The sequence below is a fragment of the Python bivittatus genome, unplaced genomic scaffold (genome assembly GCF_059951505.1).
Source record: "Python bivittatus isolate LINGU-HERP-01145 unplaced genomic scaffold, Pbiv_v1 ctg000310_np1212, whole genome shotgun sequence".
Lineage (NCBI taxonomy): Eukaryota > Metazoa > Chordata > Lepidosauria > Squamata > Pythonidae > Python > Python bivittatus.
The window spans coordinates 3,667,941-3,693,558 of NW_028277054.1; the positions used below are offsets into that span (position 1 = coordinate 3,667,941).

The following is a 25,618-nucleotide window of genomic DNA, read 5'->3' on the forward strand; positions in this document are numbered from 1 at the left end:
TATTAATAAGGACAAATCAGAGAAGATGACTGGTCAGTTCTTCCAGATGTCCATTGCTGGAGGGAGGAAGTAGGAAAAATGAGCTCATCTTGAATAAGTTCCTTAACTCTTTATCTGTTCAGCATCCTAACGTTAAAAAAATATTAACGCTGCAGCAAGAGGAGAGTGTTTTTAACTAAATGTCCTGGTTGACTAACGGTACAGAGGATGTACCTTGGTTGATTCAGAGCCCAAGAGTTTGAGTTTTTACCAGATTAGAAACAAGCAACAATTCTCTTATCCTTACACTAATTGTAAGTTTTGTATTTTCTGTGTACTTCAGTATCTGGGATTAGAGATGCACTCTTATTTCACTCTATTACACAAGGGTAATAGAAAAAATTCCTTTTTTGTTAGTTGTCTCCTCCTCCTCCTCCTCTTCCTTCTCCTCCTCCTCTTCCTTCTCCTCCTCCTCCTCCTCCTCCTTCTCTTCCTCCTCCTCCTCCTCTTCCTCCTCTTCCTCCTTCTCTTCCTCCTCCTCCTCCTTCTCTTCCTCCTCCTCCTCCTCCTCCTCCTCCTCCTCCTCCTCCTCCTCCTCCTCCTCCTCCTCCTCCTGTCAAGGGAGACTTTACCTTAATTGCAGCAGGAAGATCTTAGCTGCCCTTGGTGGACCTCAGAAAAGTTCAGCAGAGTCAGATCTGGTGAGGACTTGGATGGGAGACCACCAGTGGCTAGCTAAAAAGTAGGAAAAAGATCTCAGGAAACAACAAACCACTTCCATATTGTTGCCATTCAGGGGCATCCACAAAAGTCAAACACAATGGACCTAAAATAGGTTGGGGCTTTTGTCACATGATCACAACCACCATCTTCACTTTTGTGACCCTACCACAGACCGTCCTGCCAGCACGGGAAAAAAAATCCGAAATTGCACCACTGAAGTGCAGCCCGTGTTTGCCCTGGAATATATCACAGCACGATCTTGGGGAACGTTGGGAATTTGAGAGATGAGTCTGGGGGGCCCTGATTCTCAGACTGCTCATTGCCCACCTCCACCCTGGAGCCAAAGCAGTAGAAGGAAAACAAGCAATCGGCCCTCAGTGCAGTTCAACTTCCCCATCGTGGAACCTTTCATAACCTGATGGTTTCATTTCCCTACAAGAAGCCCCGGTGACTTCATCACATCATTGGCTTCACTGGCATCCACCCTGGGGAACAGCAGCAAAGAAGGGCATTCAAGGAGAAGGTTTGGATCCAACCATGAAACCAAATCTATCCACCAGTTCCTGGGATGAGGATTACTCTGGGGTAGGTTGTTCTCTGTTTCTCTGGTACTGCTCGGCTGTTGCGTAGGCAATGGTTTAGCTGAGCCTGTTCCTCCACCTTTGGAAAGTAGACTGCAAGATCAGCCCAACTGGACCAGCCTGATGGTTAGACCAAGGTCTGCAAAGGGGGGAGGGTTGAGTGATGCACCACGCCCAGCTTCCCCTGCACCCTTGAACCGACCAAGTTGTTTCACATGGAGGACAGGACTCTCACAACTTGCCCCACCAAGGGTGCTGTGCACGTAATGCAGTGAGGGAGCCATCTTATCTGCTGCTTTGGTCAGCAAAATCCCTTGGGCCAACCCTGGACACATGCAAATGTCCTCCTGTTTCATTGCAGCAAATGCTCACCCACCTTCTTTTGCTTCCTGCTCCACAAGGAGCAGAGACGAACCAGGACCCAACCCTTCAAGGGGCGGCTTTAGATACTGTGTAGCTTTCACGGTGCATCTCTTGAGATGGGGAAGGGAGGGCTGAGGGGAGATTGCATGTCCTAGAGTTCCTGCGCTGAGGAGGAGGAGGAGGAGGAGGAGGAAAGAAAGAAGGAAAGGAGGAAAGGAGGGAAGAAGGAATGAAGGGAGGGAGGAAGGGAGGGAGGGAGGAAGACTCCTGCTCTCAGGGTAACAGTATTACATGAAGTATCCGGGGTCATGAGAAATGGGACTGGAGGAAAGCTGGCTGGGAGGACAAGCTGGAACTGAGCAGGGAAGAGGGTGAAGATAATTTTCCATTCTGGCTTGTTCCCTCCTCGTTTACTTCTTTCATCACCTACTACTAATCCACCCAGCAGAAGAGCAGTAGAGTAAGAGGATACCAGCAGTCACACACAATTCATAAGGGGGCACGTATGCCTGTGGGTAAGGGTGTGTGTCTGGGATGTGCTGAGAATTTCTCCCAAACAACTCCTCTTTCTTCCTCCCTCCCAGCTTGGCACCGGATACCCCGACATTGATCCCAACACAGCCCCGTGCGTTCAAACTGAAGTGAATGCTTTTGCCCGCTATTTTGGCCCTGTTATTTTCTCCTTGGTGTTTGTGGTGGGGCTGGTAGGCAACAGCTTGGTGCTGGTTATCCTGGGCCAAAGTCGCCGGTCCTGGCGCTTTGCGGACCACTATCTCTTTCAGTTGGCTGTGGCCGATTTCCTCCTTGGCTTAACGCTCCCTTTCCGAGCTGTCCAGTTTACCCAGGGCTGGAATTTTGGGGAGTTCTTCTGCAAGCTTGTTGGGGGCCTCTCGACCATGACCACGTACACCAGCATCTTTCTCCTGACTTACATCAGTGCTGAGCGCTACTTTGTGATGGTCCGGGCTATGCCACCCAACTTCTTCTTGAAGGTTTCTCACATCTACGTGACTTCGGCCTTTTTCTGGGGCATTGGCTTGGCATTCTCCATAGTGGACCTGCATTTCCGGACTGCCGCCTACGTCTCACAGGCCAAGGCTGTCGTCTGCCACCTGGGCTTTGAGGCTCAGGAAGCAGGCGCCTGGAAACTGGGGCTGCAGCTGTTCTTCTTCTTTCTGGGTTTCTGGCTGCCCATCCTAGTGATGATCTACTGCTACGGACGGATTTTTACCAAGCTGCACCATGCTGGACTCCTGAGCAGACGTTTGCCCCTACGTCTCCTGGTGGCAATCTGGATCCTCTTTGTTGTCTGTTGGGGCCCTTTCCATTGCTTTATCCTCATGGACAGTCTTCAGCGTGTGGGTCATCTGCAGAGGGACTGCAGACAGGAGAAGCTGCTGGATTTTGGGGTCCTGATCTCCAGGAGTCTAGGCCTTGCCCATTGCTGTCTGAACCCACTGGTCTACACTTTTGGAGGAGTCAGGTTCCAGAGGGAATTGTGCAGGCTGTTCTGTTACAGCCACAGGAGAAGCAGCGGCAGGCATCATTCAGGCAGCCAGGATTGCAGTCAAGCGGCTGAGCAGAGCGCCATCCAGAACATGGATTATTCCATCATGATGTGAGCTGCATACGGTCAACCCCACGTGCCAGGCAAGACAGGGAAGCCTTCAGCTTACAGTTTCCCCCCCAGACATTGGGAAAGGGAGATGGTGGAGTTGAAAGAAAGGAGCACCTTCCCACAGGGCAGAAGGGTTCTAGATTTGCAACAGCTTTGAAAATAACCATTACAAAACACCAAACCTCATTGCAACTTGCTTCAGACTTACAAGACTCACGTCTCGGAACATTTGCAGCTTCAGTCAGCGGAATTTGGCAAAAGAGAAGGTTGGCCTTCAAGGGTTTGGGTGGGGGAATTTTAGTGGCTTTTCTCTCCTCTGTCCTGCGACTCTCAGGAAGGTCCCCCATTTGCAGGTGAAATCTTGTCCATCGTTTTATTTCCAGGCATTTGCAACTAGCAGCAGGGTTTAATATCAGTATTAAATGGATCAGGTGTCTGGGGATTTACTTAAGGAAAAACAATAAAGACTTATTCAGACGAAATTATTTACAGATCTGGAAAAATATAATGGCTGATATTCTAAGATTGGAAAAAGGTAAATCTTTCTTGGCTAGGAAGAATATTGACCATAAAGATGAGTATCTTACCAAGGATTAATTTGTTATTCTAAAAGATGGTAGGAAGGCTTGAAGAAACAACATTGAATGAGTGGCAAAGGCAGATATATAATTTCATTTTGTGAAATAAAATTTCTCAACCTTGGCAACTTCAAGACGTGTGGACTTCAACTCCCAAAATTGAAATCCACCCTTAGTTCCTAGCATCCAAATGGGTGGCTGCAAGTCATGACTGGGTCAAGGGGCCAAAATATTGTATAGTATTCTGGGGTGGCTGTGGGGAGGGGGGTCATAAAAGTCAAGATGGTGGCTGGGGAAATTCTGGAAGTTGAAGTCCACACATCTGAAACTTGTTGAGGTTGAGAAACATTGTTCTAACCTCTTTTATTTACTTGCCTTCTTCCCACATCCTACGCAGAAGTGATGAAGAGGAACCCAGAAGGGTAAGAACAAACCCCAACCCCAACCCAAAGCTCTTTCCGCAGAACGGGAAGGATCTGGCTTGTAACAGACTGAAGGTGGTTTCAAAACACCCCACATTGCCCTTTGCTTCATGCTGACGGGAATTACTTCACCCAGCATTTCCAGCGTTGCTCAGAAGAACGTTTCTTCTGCTGTCTGGTTTCAACCTGAGAACTTTTTGATGGGCTTCAGACAGCAAGGTTCACATGGCTATTGAGTGGGCTCATGTTCTGAACTTCCAAAGTCAGGAACTTGAATCTCACCAAACGAGCAAAAGCTTCTGCCTTTTCCTAAAATGTTTTAGTTGGCAAAGGGGCTACCAGGCTCCTTCAGAAATGTTTGCCGCCATAGACTAACCTGGTTCTCCTCTTACAAGATTGAAGTGATGGTTTCATTGTATATTTGACTGATCCCACAGTCCTTCCTCAGGAGAATAATGTGTGCAATAAAGCAATGTTTGCACAAACGTATATTAGAGCAGGGTTTCTCAACCTTGGCCACTTTAAGGCGTGTGGACTTCAACTCCCAGAATTCCCCAGCCAGCATATGCTGGCTGGGGAATTCTGGGAGTTGAAGTCCACACGCCTTAAAGTGGCCAAGGTTGAGAAACCCTGTATTAGAGGAAAAGGGCTTGCAGGGGTGCCCGCTAGAATATGTTATAAAATATATATATAAAAGAATGTTTGCTCCTTTCTCCTGTGAAAACCTGGATTCCTCCTGATGAATAAAATGCCTTGGCATTTTGAGAGGATTTTGAGAATTTATGGACAGCGATAGCCACCCTTGCAAATCCCTTGATTTCTAGGGGAAGATGGTGCCAAAATGATCAGTCATCCTGTTGGATTTCCTTGTGTTGGCCAAGCGATGGATCGGCCCAGTCAAATGCTGGGATCATTTCCCCTGATGCGAAGAGCCAAAAATCACACCCAAGTGGGGAAATTGCAACCTGTTTATTCTGTACAGCAATAAAGAGGCACTTTCGGGACCCAAGTTGCAAAATACGTAAATTAACGTAGTCTTTATACACTTGTGAAAACAGACGCACATGATCATTAACAAGCAATAGGCAATAAGCAGTAAATTATTCACACCCCTACCTGGGCAGAGTCCCCCACTCCCAAGAGATGGGCTCCTTATTAAACTTAGCCTCTTCCCTTCTATCTTTCCTTAGCTGATAAGACTGGTAGGTAAAACGTCTAGCTTATTTATCTCCATAAGAAAAGGGAGTTGGCCTTGCATCTACTGTTGCTCTGGGTTAAGATGGTAGGAGCTCTCTGACAACAGCGACCGTGTGATTATTTCAGGAATTTGTAGGGCAGCATCAAAGGGCCAAAGGGGAGCAACCAAGAACAAAGATGGACACAGTGGGGTCTCACTGGCTCAAGCCAGCTGGACCAGCCCATCGCTTGCATCTCAACGAACAAGTCCATCACCAAGCAGGAACCAGAGAGTTGCCTGGAGGTCTTAGTAGGAAAGGAACTTTATTCACACGCGAAGCAGAAGTGCATCTCTATACCCCCAAAGTAGGGAAAGCCAGACTGGGAAGAGCTGGGGAGAGCGAGACACAAAGGTTTAAGGAGCCGGTGGCTGAGTGGCAGGTCTCATTTGTCGTGCCACCAGTGGGCCATTTGATCTGTGGCGATGCCTCTGTAGATATCCACAGCTGTCGTAATGTTTTTGTAGCTGCTCCTGGAAAGAAAGAAAGAAAGAAAGAAAGAAAGAAAGAAAGAAAGAAAGAAAGAAAGAAAGAAAGAAAGAAAGAAAGAAAGAAAGAAGGCACGTTTCAAACCCCTTCCCAAGACCAAAGAGTTCTACTTGCTAATTTTCACCAACAGGTTGGGGGACCTTCAGCAGAGATTTCACCTTTGGTCACTTTTGGCACTCGGTTCCAGGCGCTGTTCAGCTCTGAGGCAAGCAGCTGGTGACCCCTTGAAAACTTCGCACCCAGCCTCCCAATCTTCTCCCCCATGTCCTGCTTGAACTGTAATGTCAGTCTTACCCAGAAAAGGACATTATTGAATACAGGATAAAAGTAGATTGAATCAAATTCAGTCTTGGGGATTTGATAAGTAGACCATCAAGGAACAAGACCAAAGTATTTCATGGTTACCATCTTCCAGAACGTTATTTCAACTTCCCCATCCCCATCCAGGTTCCCACTAGATCAGCACCAGTCCATGATGGATGCTCTTTTGCACACATTCACTTTCCAGGTAAATTTGGGGAGTTTTATTATTTAGAAAGGAAGATATGAATGTGGCAAGGCAGTCGCCATGGTTGAACATGTACTTGGCCTACCATTGATCAGAAAGGAATATTAGGTCCTTGGAAAATCCCCATCACCCATCATCCCCTGTTGTTTCCTTACCAAACTTTCTGGGTAACGTCCAAGGATGTGAGTTTATCTACCAAGGCTTGAGTCATGCCAGAAATGTAATTCATGTACCCCCTTGCTGTCTCCTCAAATTGGGTGAACACTGACTTGTCCTCAGTTTCTCTCTTTTGCAGACGATAGCTGAGAACTTCTGCAGGAAAGCAGAAGAGAAAAAGCAGAGTGGTTTGAACGCGGGTGAAGACTGAATTGCTTTGGTTCTGGCTGACAAGGATACAAATTTATGGATTACCATGGGGTCACAGTGGTGAAATGTGGGTCCACTGCCTGCCCAGATTTTCAGTGGCCCAACAGAGGGAGAAGCCGAGTAAAATATGGAAGGAAGCACAAGGCTGATGCAAATGAAAGACAATTTGTTCCTAAAATTAATAACAATTAAAAATGATAACCTTTCTGGAAGTTCAGAAAGATTCCTACAGTAGGGTAGAGCACTGTTTCTCTACCAGCAGCTTTAAGATGTCTGGACTTCAACACCCAGAATTCCCCAGCCAGACATCTTAAAGTTGCTAAGGTTGAGAAACACTGGGATAGAGGATCAAATATAGGGGAAGGCTAGATTGGGGTTCTCCCTCCCCCAGTCTGGAATGGCTGGGAGAGATCAGCGGATGGGAATCAGAGAAGCAATGAGAACCAGCAGCAGCCAGATTGCTTCTTCATCTCCCACTAAATGAGGACTACCTATATCCTGGAAATGGGCTTGGTTTTCTTCTCCACAGCCCTTTGTTGCAATTCCCATTTTTTAGATAAATAAAATAATAATATCGAAGACAAAAGAAATAGCAGTTGGATGAAAACTAACCTGAACAGAGGAGTAGCAACAGGATTGATGCAACCACGATCTTCAGATTCATTTTTGCAATAATTGTTCCTAAGAAGTTGGATGAGAAAAATTGGCCAAGATAAACAAAAATTGGGAAGGCTTTGAAGTCAAACACCTCCTTAGACATAGTTGATCCCTGTTCGATGGGCAGTTTACCAGCAACTCTTGTAAAAAAGCCAGAACCATAAGCAAGCCCCAAATATCCAGTTTCAGTCTATAAAATTGAGTGACTGAGTTCCACATACTTAACTCTAAAGCAGGGTTCCCCAAAGTGCTCACTATCGACCCCCAAGAGTCAATAAGACTATAATAATAATGTTATTATTATTATAGTAGTACTATTATTAACTAAATTATAAAGTAGTATTTATTAAATTTTTTCATATAATAAATGTCTGGGGGCCAATGAACCATCTGAAATTTCATAAAGAGTCGATGAGCTGAAGAGTTTGGGGACTCCTGCTCTAAAGGGAGTTAACCAAACACCATGATTGTGTTCACACAAATGCGTTCCTTGCATCTTTTTTTCGCCTACGAGAAGCATAATGAAAAAATTAAGAGGAAGGAAAGCAGATCAGAATAGCTACCAGATGTGTGCGTATGCGTGCAAAGATCTTTCTCTCAATTTAACCGACCTCACAAGGTTAGGGTTAGGGAAGCTGAAAATGGCAGCTGTTTTCTAGAAACCACAAAGTCATACCTTTCAGCGTCAGACGTACAGTTCCTTCCTTGTTCCTCAGAAGATTCCTGTAGACCTAAAACTAAACATGCGAGACATTCTCATAAATTGAAATTGAATGAGTTAACGGAAGGGTATAAATTGCTAGTTCTTGCCCCCCGCCCCCAATTGCTTGAGGAGCCCCTGGCACCAGCCCAGTTTCCTGTGTTCGCAAGACAGGTTGATTCAAAACACGGTTCTTTGACGCTTGCCCTTGTAAATGCATTTTCAGACTTGCAAAAATGTAAAAACAGGGCAGTAGCGCTCTGATCTTTAGGGGAAAAAAAAATCCAGTCTGGGGTGCGTGACTGGTTCCTAACTTCTGTAGCCCTGCCGCCCATCTTGGATCCTAGGTTGATGGAGCAAAATGGCCTGTGAGGTATCACCCTGCTGGATCCTGGGGCTGCTCTACCACCCTTGTTTGTTCCACAGATATTAGGACTTCAGGCAAAGGACCCCCAGGTCACATTCTTCTTTCTGGCCAACCCAAGTATTCCAGTGTCACTGGATCTCTTGCACAGTCCCACAGTTCACTGCTTAAGCGTTCAGTCCCACTCACATCGTCCTCTTCTCCAGCTACGGCAGGGTTATCAGTTCCAGCTCAAGCTTGTATGAAAAGCAGGACATTTATATGGGATGGCCGTCTTGCTAAAATAAATAATTAAAAAAAAACAGGCAAAGGACCATCCAAAATGATCCCCCACCTTTTCCCAAGCTGCACCTCCCCCTTTCCTGTTCAAAGTCTAAGCAAACAAGTTCAGACTGTTATGGCATGAGAAAGCCAGCCTAGCAGTGACCTTTGAAGCATGTGGAAGGAATCTGGAAGAATATCAATTCTAATTAAAGTCACCCTTTAGGGTCTCATCAGGATGAAATCTGTGGAACATTTACCAGTTAGGAGTGTCCTGAGCCACTTGGATTTGACCGATTCTGTGACATCAAGTTGTCGACTCTTAGCAACCACATAGATAGATTTTTTCCATGACGATCTATCCCTAACCTGGTCTTTCTGGTCTTCCAATGGCGCCCCCATCGTCACTGTCTCTGAGTCCATCCATCTTGCTGCTGGTCTTCCTCTTCTCTTCCCTTCCACCTTTCCCAGTGTTAGAGTCTTCTCCAGAGAGCTGGGTCTTCATAATCTTGGCTTCTGGGTGCAATTCAAGGATTTTTTCTAGGATGATCACTGGAAAGCCCTTCATGGCATGGGGCCGGGGGATTTGAGGGAGCATCTAGCCACAGTAGTTTCTGCCCATCCAGGGTCATCTGGTGGGACCCATGGACCAGTCATGGCACCTGCGTTTGGAAGATCAGTCCCACTGGGCTTTGTATGGCTCTCACCCTACCCTTATTTAGCCAAGTCCTCAAGACCTGGCTGCTCCCTTAGGCCTTGGGTTCGAGCGGGTGACGGACCTCTGCACAGTGTTTTCATTACTAGTTGCTGCACTTTCTCCAGACACTTTCTGTCTAGGCAATGTATGTCTATGCTTTTATTGTTTCATTCTGTAAGCCGGCCAGAGTCATGATAGATTGGAGCGGCTTATACATTTAATAAATAAATAGATAAATAAATAAATCATCAAGCTTGGCCACACGTGATCCAAGACGCTGCTTGTTTTATTATGGGTGCCAGCTCTGCTTGCATCACACACAAAAAATCCCGACAGAACTTCAATCGCTCCGTTGCGGCCACCATTTTGAGGCCTTTTCTGCCCCTTGCTTGTAACAGGACCTTTTATGACATCTTCCAAACCTGGTGCCCCTGGTTCCTGCTGATAAAACATTCTGAAAGTTTTAGGGGAATGTTTCTGGAGGGCATCAGATAGAAGAATGTTGAGTTGTATATCCATGATCCCATAGTTACAACTACCATGATAGCAGGCGCATCCACATTGTGTGTCTGTGTGTGTCCAAATATCAAGATGGTGGCCATGACGGTGTGGTTGTGATCCACGTAAAAAAGGGACAGGGCTTTGACATAATCGCAGTTCCTATCTTGATTTTTTTGAACACCCCCCCCCCCCGACACTACTGCATACAGTAATAGCAAATAAGGGTTCTGTTGGAAGAGAACATTTCTTCCCAACTTCCATGTTTTCATGATCTCTCCTGAGCTCAGAAGGATCTTGTCTTTGAAAAGTTCCCAACAGCAAAGCTGCAGGTCCAAAGGAGTGTTTACTCTAGGACCCAACTCGATGAGTAGACAGAAGTGACCGAGACAAGGACAGTTTGCTTAGATCTTAAGCAATATTTGTGCTCGGTCACTGATCAACCAATTCTATTCCAAGGAAGCCTCCAAAATGTCTTCTAAGACCAGCTGAGGCCGTGGCAAGAACACATGTTGCTTTGGAAGGCCACAGGCACCATTTCATTTCAGAATGTAAAGCTTGCTTGGAATCAGCTGTAGGACACAAGATGTCTCTGTGTGCCTTTAAGGCTGAGAATCTAAGCATAGGGTAAAAATATTTCCCTTCCAGATCACATATTTTTAGGCTTCAGCAGTTAAAGCTTCTAATGGACAGGCATGTAGCTACTAAACATTTTGATTTATATATTGCCCTCAAGCCCATATATTGCAACCCCTTTGGGGAACTTAGAGGCTGTATTCACCCACCATCCTAAGCTGGCTTAGTTTTAGCTTTGGTGATGTGTGTCTGTGTGCACAGGTATCCCCGGTTTCCACCACTTTTGTCAAACAGATGAAGGCAGTGACACTCTGCATGATGCCTGCATAAAAGGGGCAAAATTTGTGTTGCGTCAGGGCAATGCTGCTTTCATCATTCTGCATGATGCTGCACTGTGGGTGTTCATGCGGTTTAGCATGTTGTGTGAATTCAGGCCATTTGGTTAGGTCAGTATTTCTCAACCTTGGCAACTTCCAGATGTGTGGACTTCAACTTCCAGAATTCCCCAGCCAGGCTGGCTGGGGAATTCTGGGAGCTGAAGTCCACACATCTGAGAGTTGCCAAGTTGGCTGGGGAATCCTGGGAGTTGAAGTCCACACATCTGAGAGTTGCCAAGTTGGCTGGGGAATTCTGGGAGCTGAAGTCTACACATCTGAGAGTTGCCAAGTTGGCTGGGGAATTCTGGGAGCTGAAGTCCACACATCTGAGAGTTGCCAAGTTGGCTGGGGAATCCTGGGAGCTGAAGTCTACACATCTGAGAGTTGCCAAGTTGGCTGGGGAATTCTGGGAGCTGAAGTCCACACATCTGAGAGTTGCCAAGTTGGCTGGGGAATTCTGGGAGCTGAAGTCTACACATCTGAGAGTTGCCAAGTTGGCTGGGGAATTCTGGGAGCTGAAGTCCACACATCTGAGAGTTGCCAAGTTGGCTGGGGAATCCTGGGAGCTGAAGTCTACACATCTGAGAGTTGCCAAATTGGCTGGGGAATTCTGGGAGCTGAAGTCTACACATCTGAGAGTTGCCAAGTTGGCTGGGGAATTCTGGGAGTTGAAGTCTACACATCTGAGAGTTGCCAAGTTGGCTGGGGAATTCTGGGAGCTGAAGTCCACACATCTGAGAGTTGCCAAGTTGGCTGGGGAATCCTGGGAGTTGAAGTCCACACATCTGAGAGTTGCCAAGTTGGCTGGGGAATCCTGGGAGTTGAAGTCCACACATCTGAGAGTTGCCAAGTTGGCTGGGGAATTCTGGGAGCTGAAGTCCACACATCTGAGAGTTGCCAAGTTGGCTGGGGAATTCTGGGAGCTGAAGTCCACACATCTGAGAGTTGCCAAGTTGGCTGGGGAATCCTGGGAGCTGAAGTCTACACATCTGAGAGTTGCCAAATTGGCTGGGGAATTCTGGGAGCTGAAGTCTACACATCTGAGAGTTGCCAAGTTGGCTGGGGAATTCTGGGAGTTGAAGTCTACACATCTGAGAGTTGCCAAGTTGGCTGGGGAATTCTGGGAGCTGAAGTCCACACATCTGAGAGTTGCCAAGTTGGCTGGGGAATTCTGGGAGCTGAAGTCCACACATCTGAGAGTTGCCAAGTTGGCTGGGGAATCCTGGGAGCTGAAGTCTACACATCTGAGAGTTGCCAAATTGGCTGGGGAATTCTGGGAGCTGAAGTCTACACATCTGAGAGTTGCCAAGTTGGCTGGGGAATTCTGGGAGCTGAAGTCCACACATCTGAGAGTTGCCAAGTTGGCTGGGGAATCCTGGGAGCTGAAGTCTACACATCTGAGAGTTGCCAAGTTGGCTGGGGAATCCTGGGAGCTGAAGTCTACACATCTGAGAGTTGCCAAATTGGCTGGGGAATTCTGGGAGCTGAAGTCTACACATCTAAGAGTTGCCAAGGTTGAGAAACACTGGGTTAGGTTTAATATATTGTGCAAACTCAGGAAATGGGTGAATTTGATAACCAGCTTCTGTGTTACCTGAACGCAGTGGATCAGTATTGGCCAATTTCTGCTAAAAGATCAGAAAGAATAGTGATGTTCTATCTTTCCTCACTCGGTGAAATCTAACAGGGAGTTTCTCTGGATGCTCACCTGCAAACTGGAACTGTTGGTGGGCCTTTGGGTGCCTTCATGGAATGGGAGGACAGAATTGTGAAGATTTATTTACTAAACATTCAAGAATCTGAGAGAGAGCCAGCTCCCTTGGTTTCTAGCCACGAATGCACAGACATACATTTCTTTGGAACGTCACTTTGTCTGCTTTTAAAGTGGTTTTTGTAGGTCGAAAAGGAAATGTGAAAAGTACCTGTGAATACTAAAAATCTTGGCAGGAACAACTCTGGGCCCTAACCTTGTAAAAAACTAGATGGCAGGTACAGAAAAGAAAACTTGAAAATGTAAAGTGGTAGCAGTGAAAATCCTAGTTGTACTGTCCTGATAGTAGTTGATGATATTTTAGAAAAAAAATGATTAGAAACTATGTTTCTCCTACTAAATTGTTTATATTTATTTATATATGCAATTTCTATAGCCGCCCATCTCAATCCAAGTGACTATTTATGTCTAACAATGGATCACAAGTAAAAATACACAGCTCCAGGTAGAAACTGAAAGGTTGGGGCGTCTAGTCAACATCTCTTTGGATGTTTTTCCACTGCTTCACTGGGACTATATGAACATCCTTCTTCCCATCATTGATGGATGCAAGAAATTGGGGACGCTCAGTCAGACCCCTCGCTGGAGGTTATGGGCTCGAAATTTTTCTTCAACTTCCGGAAGGTCTCAGAAAGCCAGTTCCTGTCAAGAACAAGAAAATGGTGAGAGGTCTTGCCACCTCCAAGCCCTGCAAACTCTTGTGTTAATGTAGTGGCATGTGGGAAAGACCTTGGGAGACGGAGTCAAGAGATGCTGCCAAGGGAATGGTCAGATAAGAGAGGGCATAGCCTGCAGCTGGATAGCGGGTGGGGAAAAAAGCTCAGAAGGGACCCCCCCCCCAGTTTCTCGGGCTGTAAAAGAGACGGGGGGAGAGATTGGCATGAATTTAGAAAACAGCTGCCATGGACACCTAGGAAGCTGTCAGTGTGATGTTGCAAAACTTCCTGCAAGTCAGGCAATGTTGGGAGATTGGGAGATTGTGTGTGTGTGTGTGTGTGTGTGTGTGTGTGTGTGTGTGTCAAAATGGCCAATGGCTTGCTGGAGAAGGTTGGGGAACACATTCCCAGCAAGGGGAAGACATTTGTTCTCTGACGAAAAGGAACTTTTAATTGTTTTTAATAGTTGTTATATTGGTTTGTAACTCGTTGTCTCTGTTGGACACTGCCCAGAGCCATGCTTGTGTGATGGGTGGCTGTATAAATTGGCTAAATAAAATAAACGTATCAATAAATAAACTTCGTTTTGCTCCTCCTTCTTCCTGCAGTCTTCTCAAGGAAGCCTCTCAGCTGCTCTGCATCTCCACCTAGCGGTGGCTGCTGGCTCTCTCAAGCTCCCCTGCCTACCGACCCTCTCTTTCAGCAAATAGGACTTCGCTCTTTTTGCTAATCTAGTGGCAACTCCCTGCAAATTACCTTTTCCCCTGTCGGTCCCGAAAGAGGAGAAAACAACGCGGAATTCAGGAAAGGCAAACCTTGGGCTTGCCCATCTCCAGCTGAAACTTTGCACCCGAGGATCCCAGGGTCTGAAAAGTCCTCCCGGTTGAGCCAGAATTCATGAAACTCAATCAACAATGACAACTCACAGCAACTCCCCCAAAAGATTTTGCACAGCTAGCTCTGCATCTGCCTGTTTAATGTCAGCTGTTTAAAATGCTAAGTCTACCGGTTGTGTTGGCTCCGCTCCAGTTCACTTGAAAGCAGATCAAAGCTGGCTTTTGCCTTGTCAGCTCTGCAGAGCTTGTGGGTGGCCTGCTCCCTCATTGGCAGGAGACCTTGCCTCATCCTGCCACGCAGTTCTTGAACTCGAGACCCCATGCCTCCCTTAGCACCCACCCTTCAGCCCAGAGTTCCTAGAGCTGTGGAGTCCTTGGTGCTCTCTGAGCTTGATTGTTTGCCTGCCAATGTTTCATGACCCAACTAGGTAGCGTCATCAGTGCATTGATGAGGTTACCTGGCTACCTAGTTACCTAGCACTGCGGATGTCACTTAGTCGGGTCATGAAATGTCGACAAGCAAACAACCAAGCTCAGAGAGCACCAAGGACTCCACAATTCAACCCTGAGCTACAGATATTCTCTTCTATTGGTTCCCAAAGCTGGTCATTGATTGCTATTGACACCTAATCCATTTGGAGTTGGGCGGCCATAATAAATCTAATGAATGAATAAATATATTTAGAACAAGTCCTCTCCTTTTCCCCAATTGATGGTTGTGCCTACTATGGAAAGCATTTCATCATCATGATCCCAGAGAACGTGACATGCCACAAAGCAATGGTGGCCTTGCAGGCAGGCAACTTCTCACCACATCAGTTACTCGGATTTTTCCACAAATGCCCAGATCAGGCAAATGCACTGACCTGTAAGTCATGGGTTCTTGCCGGTTGGGTGTGTGTGTGTGTCAATTGATGTCCCATGCATCATGACATCATTGTGCAGATGATACAAATGACTACTGTTCCTCATTTACATCATGGCATGATTTGTAGTGAGATGGGTGGTGACAAATTTGAAAAATAAGTAAATAAATAAATAAATAAATAAATAAATGCATCGTGCCATTTGTGCAATGATGTCGTAACACTTGGGATGTCGTTGTGGCTTCCTTTTGGATACAGTAGTAAACATGTGGATGGGAAGGAAATATTTAATTATTTATTTTACTTCTATTATGGGACGGGAATGGGGAGTTTATAGCTGGCAGAGGCAGGAACAGATCACTGATCGATCAGGGAGAGGATGAGAACTGGGTGGCTCCTTTGGGATTAATCATGGTGATGATTAATGGTTATTTCTTAATCTTTTGTAATGTTTAATTGTTAATTGGGATGAGATTTTGATTATTAAGAGAGGGATTAGGGGATAATCTTTAAATGGAAAGGGGGACTCTATGTTGCTAGTTATGTCTGTTAATTTTTACACCTTTTGTTGATTACTAAGGAGAGGATTTAGAGATGGGCCTATAGAAGATGGGGTGAAGTATAGAATGAAGATGTATTTGGTAGTATTTTAAGAGATGGTGATAAGTTGTTAATGTTGAATATACTTGCTGGGGATGAAGGAGGAAGTTTCTTCTTTTTATCTTTTTGGGGGGATTTTTTTTTCTCTGCGCTTTCTTAATATCATTTTTTCTTTCTTTTAATGTACTTTTGATTAGGTTTTTGAATTAATCTTGTTTGTTTTATGTAATCTTTAATTAAAATAATTGGGGGGAAAAGAACTGGGTGGCTCCTGATGTTCCTGTTTTCAGTGTTTCAAAACTGGCAGAAGGGAGGATAGCTACGGAACAACTTCCAAAAATGAACTGTGAGAGACCGGGACATGGAACAGAGTGAAAACATGCTGTGTGGAAGTGTCTTCAGGTTTACCGAGGAGAATTTTGAGGCTAAATATTAAGACAGGCTTCTTTGAGCTGATGTTCTCCAGAGGTTGGATTTCAACTCTGAATTCGCAGCCAAGATGGCTGAATCAAGCTCCTGCTCCCATCCCACTTCCCTTCTAATAAGTTACAGTTGTAAAATATTCGCTAAAAACATTCACCTGGTTTTGTTGCTGAATTCACTGTTGTGGAGCTCAAGGAAAGCAGATTTGGTCTTCTCACCAACGTTGTCAACAAAAGTCTGGACATCCTGCTGGAACTTCTCAAACTTCTGGGCCATGGTGAGTTCTTTCTCTACATCTTCAGCAGTGTCTTGGGGATAATAAATTAAAACAGCAATTGTATTGCTTGGTTTTACACAACCCTAAACCTAAACTTAACATTGTGTTCATATAACAGGCCCAAGCAACTAAGTCACGTTACGGCTTAATGTGATAGTCTGGTTCACAGAACATGTTTGGACAATATTGATGCCTCATAACACACGGAGCTACAAGTTACCCAACTCTCTTTAGCCTAGTCCAGCAGGTTGGGTGAACCCAGCTATTGAGAAATTGACCCTAGTGTTCAAAAACCTCAGAACACACAATGGAAATGTTGGGTTGGGGTGCACACATTTTTGCATCATGTATTCATTTATCTGTGCAACGTATGCCTACAGGTAGTCCCCAGTTTAAGAACAAGTTCCGTTCCCATGGTTTGTCCTTAAGGTGAATTTGCACGTAAGCCAGAACAGTATTATTATATAGTACTCTCTAAGTAGGATTGTGTATTCAACTTGAATCATTATGTATTTAACTCGAATCATTGCGTATTTAACTCGAATTTTGCTACAACAGGCTCCATTCTTAACTATGGGTCGTCCGTAAACCGGGCATTCTTAACCCGGGGACTCCCTGTATTAAAATCAGGGCAGTATAAGCTCTTTCTCCAAATCCAGAGCCTTGCTCACGGTCATATTTGTAATCCCCTAATGGTGACTGATGTTGAAGCAAAGAAAATCCAACGAAATCTTGTTAAAATTGCTTTGAATTCTAAGTTTCCAGAAATGACTCAACTTCCTGTAGTATCTGAAAAGCAAACGCGTTTGTTCTCACACTTAGTGGATCTAATTGATTAGCCACTGGGCTGCCCAGAGACTTGCTGGTTTTTACTGGGGGAAACTAACATAATTGCTATCCCTGACCCCCGAAACAGAAATCAACCTAGAGACCTTCAGGGGTGTAATTCAGAGCCAGTGTTGTGTCATAGTGAAGCTCTTGGATTGGCATGGGAGACCCCTGGGTCTAGTCCATCTCAACCATGGAAGCTGAACTGGTGATTTTGACCCAGCCCCTCTCTCTCCACCCACCCTATGTCACAAGGTTGTTGTGGGGGGAAATGGGAAGGTACATTGCCTTGAGCTCCTGCAGGAAAGGTGGAATATAAATCTAACAAATAAATATATAACACAAATAAATACATAATTCAACATTCCTTGAAATAAAGAAAGAGTTCAGCTCTACCTTTCAAACAAGTCACAAGGGGTTTGGTCACTCCCCATCCCCAGAGACGGGTAAGGGTTTGGCTTCGGGTTCCTTGCCAGCAACCCATCATGCTGAAGTGGGGGGTGGGAATGTTTTCTCCACAGTGAAAGAAATCCCCTCCCTCCCCAGGTCTTACCTGCCACAGCCGCAGACAAAGCTATCAGGACCACTGCCACGGAGACCACCAGTCGCATGGTTGCACCTCCTGGTGGGGCAAAAGACAGTGGGGCTATTGATGGCCAAGCAGAAAATAACCCCCACTAGATTCAAATGCTCCTTTGATTAGGCAGATGAATCAATGGCTCCAATTTCATTTTAAGTTCCCAGAATTTGCAGGCGGCATGGCCAAAGTCATTCTGGGAGTTGAAGTCCCAAACATCTGGAAGTACCAGACAAACTACAGATGCTACGGGTGGCGAAGGGTCTTCTAACACGGCCCTTCTTAAGAAGGCATTCCATTCCAGGTGTCTTGCATAACCGTCCCCATCATGCCCAGCCAGCAGAGCTGCAGAATAACAGGATTTGTAGCCCTCACAACCCAAAAGGGGGTGGTGGTCCTGGTTGGGAACAGCTCCCTCAATGGGTGCTCTCCTGGATGAACTGTTCACCATTGAAAAATGGAGAAGGGAAATCCAGTGTACAAGGAAGGGAGAAATGCATTGAGAAAATGGAGAAATAGCAAAAGGGGGGGGGGGGAATACACCCTATTAGGAATTGGCTCCGTTTGGATCTCTGTAAATAAAGCCCATCTTGTAAAATCTTCACAAATTCCTTATTCAAAAGCAGAACCATCCACTGGGGGTGGGGTGGGGGTGTCAAAAATATAAGGATGAGAACCTCAATTGCCTGGTTGCTCTCTGACTTTTTGACCCCCCGGACTCCCCTGCTTCTAGCAACTTTTCTTTCCATGCCTTTCGCAGCGTCTGCTCCTGGGTCATTACAAATGTTCATTAATGCTTCAACAGAGAGAATCATTCTAAATAGGTGGAAAGGACTCTATCCTCATGAGGTTGAAGAACATGTCCTTTATTGATTTCTAAAATGTCTTTGCATTGTAAAAACAAAAATAGTCTAGATTTAGCAATATGTTAAAGAACTCTGCTAGTTCCATGTTAATATTTCATGGATATATTTCAGTCTCTTCAAATGTAATTCATTTTAATCACTGTATATATTTTTTTATTTTACTAGCAAAACATATTTTGTCAATAAATCCTATTTTAATCTATTTATTAAAATGCATTTTCATTTTAATCCATTTTCACTTCACTTCATCACCTTTGGGGATTGCTACATTTCACTAATAAAACAATCTTTTAAAATGTAATAAATCAGAGGGTCCAAACCGGTGAAGAACTTCCAGCCATTCTCAACCTTGGCCACTTTGAGACATGCGGACTTCAACTCCCAGAATTTTTTTCTGGTTTTTTTTTTACATTTTTAAATAAGAAAGAGGGTTTTTTTTACATTTTTAAATAACGCATGCAGCTACTGTTAAAAACGTAAGTCAAGTTGCATTATCCTCATCCCCGTGACCATCCGCCTAACACATTCTCTGTGAATCCCCAGTGCCATTTCTTTTGCATTCACCAGGCCAAAAATCATTTTAAAAGGAAAAAGACATCATTATAGATTTTTCAGCTGAATGAGTTGATTCTTCCCCCATCATGCTAACCAAAGCTGGCCTTAGGTCTCCCCGGCCCCCTTCCTTGCCCTTCACTTACTTGCAGCTGGGAGTGGAGGAATAGTCAGAGGTGGAATCTGACTGCTCCTCTCACTGCTTCTCCCTATAAACCAGGCACCCTGCCTCCGTCACCGGCCCCCGTCGAGGGATAAAACCTGACCCACGTTTTTCTTTTCTCTCCTCCCTACAATTAGATTGCTTCATCTCTGCAGGAAATGAAACGGCAGCCAGAGATAATTTTTTTTCCCTCTATGTGTGCGATCCAGTTTCTTCTCCATTAAAGTCTATCCACTGCAGGAAAAGAAAAAGGAAGAAGGAACAGAAAAAAGGAAATATAAATATATATATATTTCCCCAGTTGTTCCCAGCTTAAGATTGGCGGAGCAAGTTTCAAACAGGGAAACGTGAAAGATTCCTGCTTTATCTATTGGTTGGAGTCAAACATCCTTCAAAGATCTTTAAGTGATGGGACAGGAAGGATAATTAATCCTTAGGAACCTCATGATTAGCTGCAAGCCCTATTTTCCCCCCCGGGAAGCATTTGCTTCTCCTAGTGCTGAGTTGGCAAAACTGTGCTGGAATTTCTGGAGGTAGCATCTCTTCCAGCACCTGCCTTCATGAGCAACGTAGATCATCGGATGCGTGAAGTGGTAAACAGAATGTTTTTTTTAATACATTAAGATTCCTCATGGATGAGGTGCTTGCCATCGGTCTCACGTGGAACCAGCATCTGCATAACCACTGGTCCCCCAAGCTTTCCTCATGCCCTTTTCAAGCCCCTCTCTGATGAAGTGGGCTGCCCATCTCAAAAGCTTCTGCCTTTTAATAAAACTCGTTAGTTGGAAAAGGTGCTGGTAGACTCCTGATTTTCTGCCACCGTAGACTAACACACCTCTCCTTCTGCAACCCTGGAATTTCAGTGGATCTCTTCTGAGTGTAATTCAGGGTCAACAGTCTATGGCAGTGTTTCTCAACCTTGGCCACTTTGACTTCAACTCCCAGAATTGGACTTCAACTCCTAGAATTCCCCAGCCAGCATGGCTGGCTGGGGAATTCTGGGAGTTGAAGTCCATCCATCTTAAAGTGGCCAAGGTTGAGAAACACTGGTCTATGGAGCAAACTTCATGTAGGTGAACATCAGAACATGCAGAGGTAGATGTCAAGGCAGGTCCCTTAAAACAAAAAAGTTTACATGGCTTTGCATCAGCCAGATGCAATTCCTCATCTCCCCAGTTCAGAAATACTTCTCTCCCCCACCACCCCAGGTGAGATTGGCCCCAACCCTATTGGCCTTCTGGAAGACCCTCAAAACATGGCTTTGCCATTGGACCTGGGGATCTCGTGGAAGCACGGAGCCTGTTAAATGGCTGGTATAAGTCTAGGCTGTCTTCTTCCCTGTCTTTCTGGTTATAGTTTTTTAAAATTGTTTTCATTGGTTTTAATGGGTGAATTATGCCAAGTGTTGTGTTTTTGTTTTAATCGTGTAGGCCGCCCAGAGTCGCATACATATGAGATGAGCAGTCTGCGTAAATTGAATGAATGAATGAATGAATGAATGAATGAATGAATGAATGAATGAATGAATGAATGAATGTTAGGCCACAAGTAATGAGATAGAGACACCTTGTCGTTAAGATTCTGTTGTCCAGATCTGGCTTAAGGCAGGACCCTAACTTCCAAACAGAAGAAGCTGAATTCAGATATAAAACATGTTGGCAAAGATGCCAACTTTTATTCCAGCCAGGGTTGCCATATTTTTCAGCATCCAGAAAAGCGAGCAGATTTTCACCTTGGATATATTAAATAGAGCAGATGCTTTTGCATTCTCCGGTTGGCAAAACACCAAAACCCCGAAAACGGGTGTTTGGCTTTGGATTTTTGCTCTCGTTTAATAATGTTTTGGTTCATTGTCAAGTGTTTTCCCAGAATGTTGGAAAGACAGATGCTCTGGCTGATTAGCGTGAGTCCCAGCGCCCGCTTACTAAGCCAAGAACAGAGCCCTGGGAGTTGGGGGAAGGAAAAGTCGAAAGCTATTGTTAGCACCGAGGAAAAGCCGTGAGCTTCTGCATGCTGAGTATCTTGGAAGGGGTTCAGTGGTACAAGAGGCATTTTGCCCGCTAAAAGTCCTGGGTTCGAAACTTGGTATCACCAGTCTTTCTTTTGGAAGGAGCCCTTAGCAAGCAATGAGAAACACCTCTGCTTGATATTGTGGAATATTTTTCTGCTAGATACACTTACAGTATAGTATAAAGACATTCCTGGGTCTCTGGAAGAAGAATAAAGTTTCCAGATCTACTTCAGAACTAGTAGATCATAAGAGGGATAGAATTTTCTCCATTGCACAGTTGAATTTTCTGATACTCAGCAGCATATTTGCCCTGAACACAAAGCATCCATTTATCTATCATGGCTCAAAAGTTTGAAATGGGTAGAATTTAAAATTAATTTTACTTAGCTCCCACCATTTTATTTTCCAAGCTGTTCTGGTAGGCGAGTGCAACCCAAGGGAAAATCTGATTTGAACTGGAACACTGATCCAGTTTTGAATGGATGCAGAAAATCCATCCCATTAGATATAGACGTTCACACTGAAATTCAGATTAGGTGGTTTCAATTTGGATTTCCCAATCAAGAAAAAGGAAATTTTGATTTGGAGATCAGATCAAAGTGACTCTGGGAATCAACAACAGTTTACTGATTTTACTGTATTAAAGGAGAAGGCACCCAGAATGAGTTGGGAGTCAGGTGGCTTTTAAATATAAATACATCAATGAATCTACGTATTCTACTGGGCTAGCAAAAATGTAATTATATAGCTTTACAGTTATTTGCATGCTACCTCCTCAATCAGTTTTAGAGTTCAAGCAGTGATTCCATAAGCTATCTATGGGTTGGGAGAATTAGAATGAATGAATAAATGAATGAATTAATGAATGACTCATTGAGGTCACGGACCACAACATAACAAAACAAAGCATGAATATTTACGAACACTGATAATTACTACCCATCTTTGGGCAGACTTTACACACAAAGTTACAGAACGTTGTGACATTTATGGAAATAAAAATATGTTTATTGTCTGATAAAATATATCAGGGTGCCCAGGATTGGTATTCCCTTTCAAGCCATCTAACTGCTGTTGGCCACTCTAACTGGATAACCTGATTTCCTATAGCAAATACACCTTTTACAATGTTATGTTTACTGGGGGTCCCATCACCACAGAGTCCTTACCTATGGTTTTCATTGATAATGTGTATTGTGTGTTTGTGTGTAAGTGCGTGTGTGTTTATGTGTATTAATTTGGTGTATTTACTTCACTCGAAAGGAGGAGAAGGAGAAGGAGAAGGAGAAGGAGAAGGAGAAGGAGAAGGAGAAGGAGAAGGAGAAGGAGAAGGAGGAGAAGGAGGACCTGACCACCTACATGATTTTACAAGAAAGGGAAATCTGGTTCCAAAAAGTAAGAACTATACGTAACATGGAGAAACAATCAGATTAAATGTGTTTAAGCGTCCCAACAGGTTTGATGAGTGTTGCCAAAGACAGAAGGCACAAGACTTCCAATGTTTCAACACTTGTCCTGACAAGTTTCAGTTCTTGGGGTTATGAGAACTAAGCATGTGTAGAAGGCTTCCAGAATAAGGTGCCTTCTTGCTCCCCTTTCAGCCGTGCTCCTCACTTTCCTTCTGAGGTTCTTGCTTGAACAGTATTGCTAATGGCAACCATGGGACTCTCATAATTCATAAGCGTAATAATAATAATAACTCACTCGACTTTAGGGTGTTTGCAGGGGCATCCAAAAAAGTCAAGATGGCATAGAAAAAAAGCTGGACTCTAATTGCAAGGTTGGGGTGCCATCTTGACTTTTTTGACCCCCTCCCTGCTGACTCCCGCGTGAGACTCAGACGGCCGCTGAATCAGACAGACTGAAGGCAGCTTCCATTAAAAACTCAATAAAAGCACACCATTCAAATGCAAAAGATGTAACAATCAAACAACACTATGAGGAGTACATAGAAGAAAACCATCTCAACCATCATTCAGCAGGACCATAAAACAGCCATTAAGGTGCCAACAAGATTGTGGTTTCATCTGGGGGGGGGAAGGGGGTTTTGAATGTGCATTGGAGATTAAACCTTCATGTTTGAGAGGGTGTGTGTAAAGAACCATCTCCATGCTCACATGGGCCCCCAGACCAGTGCTTCTCAAACTTGGCAACTTTAAGACAGGTGGACTTCAACTTCCAGAACTCTGGGAGTTGAAGTCCACCCATCTTAAAGTTCACTAGCATGCTGGCTGGGGAATTCTGGGAGTTGAAGTTTACATGACTTAAAGTTCCCAAGTTGGAGAAACACTGCCCTAGACCAGCTTTTCCTAAGCAGAGATGTCCCATCCGGAGACAGTTGGAATATGGCTCTGATCGCTCCTAGGGGTTGGTGATGGGGGCTGTAGTCCAAAGCATTGAGGCCGTCTTCAAGCTTCATCCAACAGATACGTAGCACCCTAAAACAATAGCGTTGACTGTAAGCCTGGCCATTCAGAGGAACCAAAAGCGAGCCCTTCTGGTCTGTAGGGCCGGCCCTACCGTCAGACCGAGGGAGGCAGCTCCTTCAGCTGGCAGACGGTAAAGGCTGGTCAGAGACAGGGGTGTTGGAGAAGAGAGCTCACAGCTCGGAGGCTTTGCTCGGAGCCGAGGATCTTGTCGTGCCAGTTCCAGGGAGCAGAATTAGGACGAGGAGCCATCCTCTGCTTTGCCACCGACAAGTAAATGAGTTGGGCTGATCCTGGGAAACTCTGCTTATGCGAGAAGTTGGCCCTGCGTTGGAAGAGCCGGTGCCCCATTTCCACAGGCGTTGCGCAACTCCCGCAAAGAGAATGGGAGCCCTTTTAATTTCCGGGCATGGAGCTCCGTGGAACAAACTGTCCGATCCCACAATGCGCCTTTTCTCCTCCGATTGTGCCCTGGCAACCCTGTCGATGGGAAAGGAGGAGCCGGGAGTTTATTTGCGTTCATTGCAAAGTGTTTGTGCAGAGATCTAAACCTCCTTTATTTCCCCTTTCCACTCACAGATGTTGAACGATAGTAACCTTATCCCTTTAGGAATCTTTCAAGATTTGTTTTATCTTAAGGTTTGCATTTTCAGATAAACAGCCTCAGTTAAGAAATCTTTTGTTTTCGCTGAGAAACTCAGCTTTCCCCTCCCACAACTTCTTGTGGAAAATTTCCCTTTCCCTTTCCCTCCCTCCCTCCCTCCCTCCCCCTCCCTTCTTTCTTTCTTTCTTTCTTTCTTTCTTTCTTTCTTTCTTTCTTTCTTTCTTTCTTTCTTTCTTTCTTTCTTTCTCTCTCTCTCTCTCTCTCTTCCTTCCTCCCTTCCCTTCCCTTCCCTTCCCTTCCTTCCCTTCCCTTCCCTTCCCTCCCTCCCTCCCTCCCCTCCCCTCCTTCCTTCCTTCCTTCCTTCCTTCCTTCCTTCCTTCCTTCCTTCCTTCCTTCCTTCCTTCCTTCCTTCCTTCCTTCCTTCCTTCCTCTTTCTCTGTGGAGACTTTCTCTTCTTGAAAGAAAACAAAGAAAGAAATTTTCCACAGTAAAAAGAATGTGGGAGAAATTGGGTTAAGATCTTCGGCTTAAGCACAAGTTATAAAGCACTAAAGCACTCCGGTAAACTAACCTGCATTCCACAGTGTCCTAAGCCAGGTTTTTTATTATGTATGATGAACGAGCCATAGCAGCCAACTTCACACATAGCATTAAACCCAAGTCACAAATGACATTGGGCTGAGCTCACACATTGCCCTGAAGCATGGCTTTCTTAACTGTGGCTTGTTGACTAAGCCACAATTGACTGGGTTTGCAGAACAGGCTTAAAATCTACTGGAGCTGAGCTCCCACATTGCTCTGGGCCACGGAGAAGCAAACCATGATGTGTGAAGCCAGCGTGGAGGATATCAGGTGGAGTCATCTGTTTTTTAGAACTAAGAGTTACCGGACGATATCAGTATCTCTTCAAACACTTGCTTTCTATTTCCACATTCCATTTTTAGATACACCTTTTTTAAAGAAAACATAGATGTACACGCACATGTGTGTGTCTCTAGACAAGGTGTCTGTGTGTGTGGGGGGTCAACCATGCACATCAAAATGAGGAGGGGCTTTGACGGCGAGTGCAGCCTCCATCTTGACTGTTCTACACACAAACGCCCAAAGCTGGCCCAGCGGAGGGATATGCACGAAATGTTAGGGGGCAATTCACACGTAAAAGTATCTGAG

At 45.0% G+C, this 25,618-nt stretch overlaps 3 protein-coding genes across 3 annotated transcripts; 1 reads left to right on the forward strand and 2 right to left on the reverse strand.

Annotated features, from left to right (window-relative positions):
* The first annotated feature begins 1,239 nt into the window (after positions 1 to 1,239).
* On the forward strand, positions 1,240 to 3,268 carry LOC112541710 (C-X-C chemokine receptor type 3-2-like). Its single transcript, XM_088140175.1, has 2 exons — positions 1,240 to 1,287; positions 2,231 to 3,268. The coding sequence occupies exons 1-2, from the start codon at positions 1,240 to 1,242 to the stop codon at positions 3,266 to 3,268; spliced, it is 1,086 nt and encodes a 361-aa protein (XP_087996301.1).
* Positions 3,269 to 5,214: 1,946 nt separating this feature from the next.
* Positions 5,215 to 8,863, reverse strand: LOC148216102 (apolipoprotein C-II-like). Its single transcript, XM_088139869.1, has 5 exons — positions 8,773 to 8,863; positions 8,196 to 8,256; positions 7,475 to 7,543; positions 6,652 to 6,808; positions 5,215 to 5,972 (listed from the first exon to the last, which is right to left on the reverse strand). Exons 3-5 carry the CDS (start codon positions 7,524 to 7,526, stop codon positions 5,885 to 5,887), a joined length of 297 nt encoding a protein of 98 aa, XP_087995995.1. The 5' UTR covers positions 7,527 to 7,543; positions 8,196 to 8,256; positions 8,773 to 8,863; the 3' UTR covers positions 5,215 to 5,884.
* Positions 8,864 to 13,097: 4,234 nt separating this feature from the next.
* On the reverse strand, positions 13,098 to 19,530 carry APOC1 (apolipoprotein C1). The gene is made up of 4 exons (XM_007421509.4): positions 19,391 to 19,530; positions 17,803 to 17,871; positions 16,302 to 16,452; positions 13,098 to 13,405 (listed from the first exon to the last, which is right to left on the reverse strand). Exons 2-4 carry the CDS (start codon positions 17,858 to 17,860, stop codon positions 13,330 to 13,332), a joined length of 285 nt encoding a protein of 94 aa, XP_007421571.1. The 5' UTR covers positions 17,861 to 17,871; positions 19,391 to 19,530; the 3' UTR covers positions 13,098 to 13,329.
* Positions 19,531 to 25,618: the final 6,088 nt, after the last annotated feature.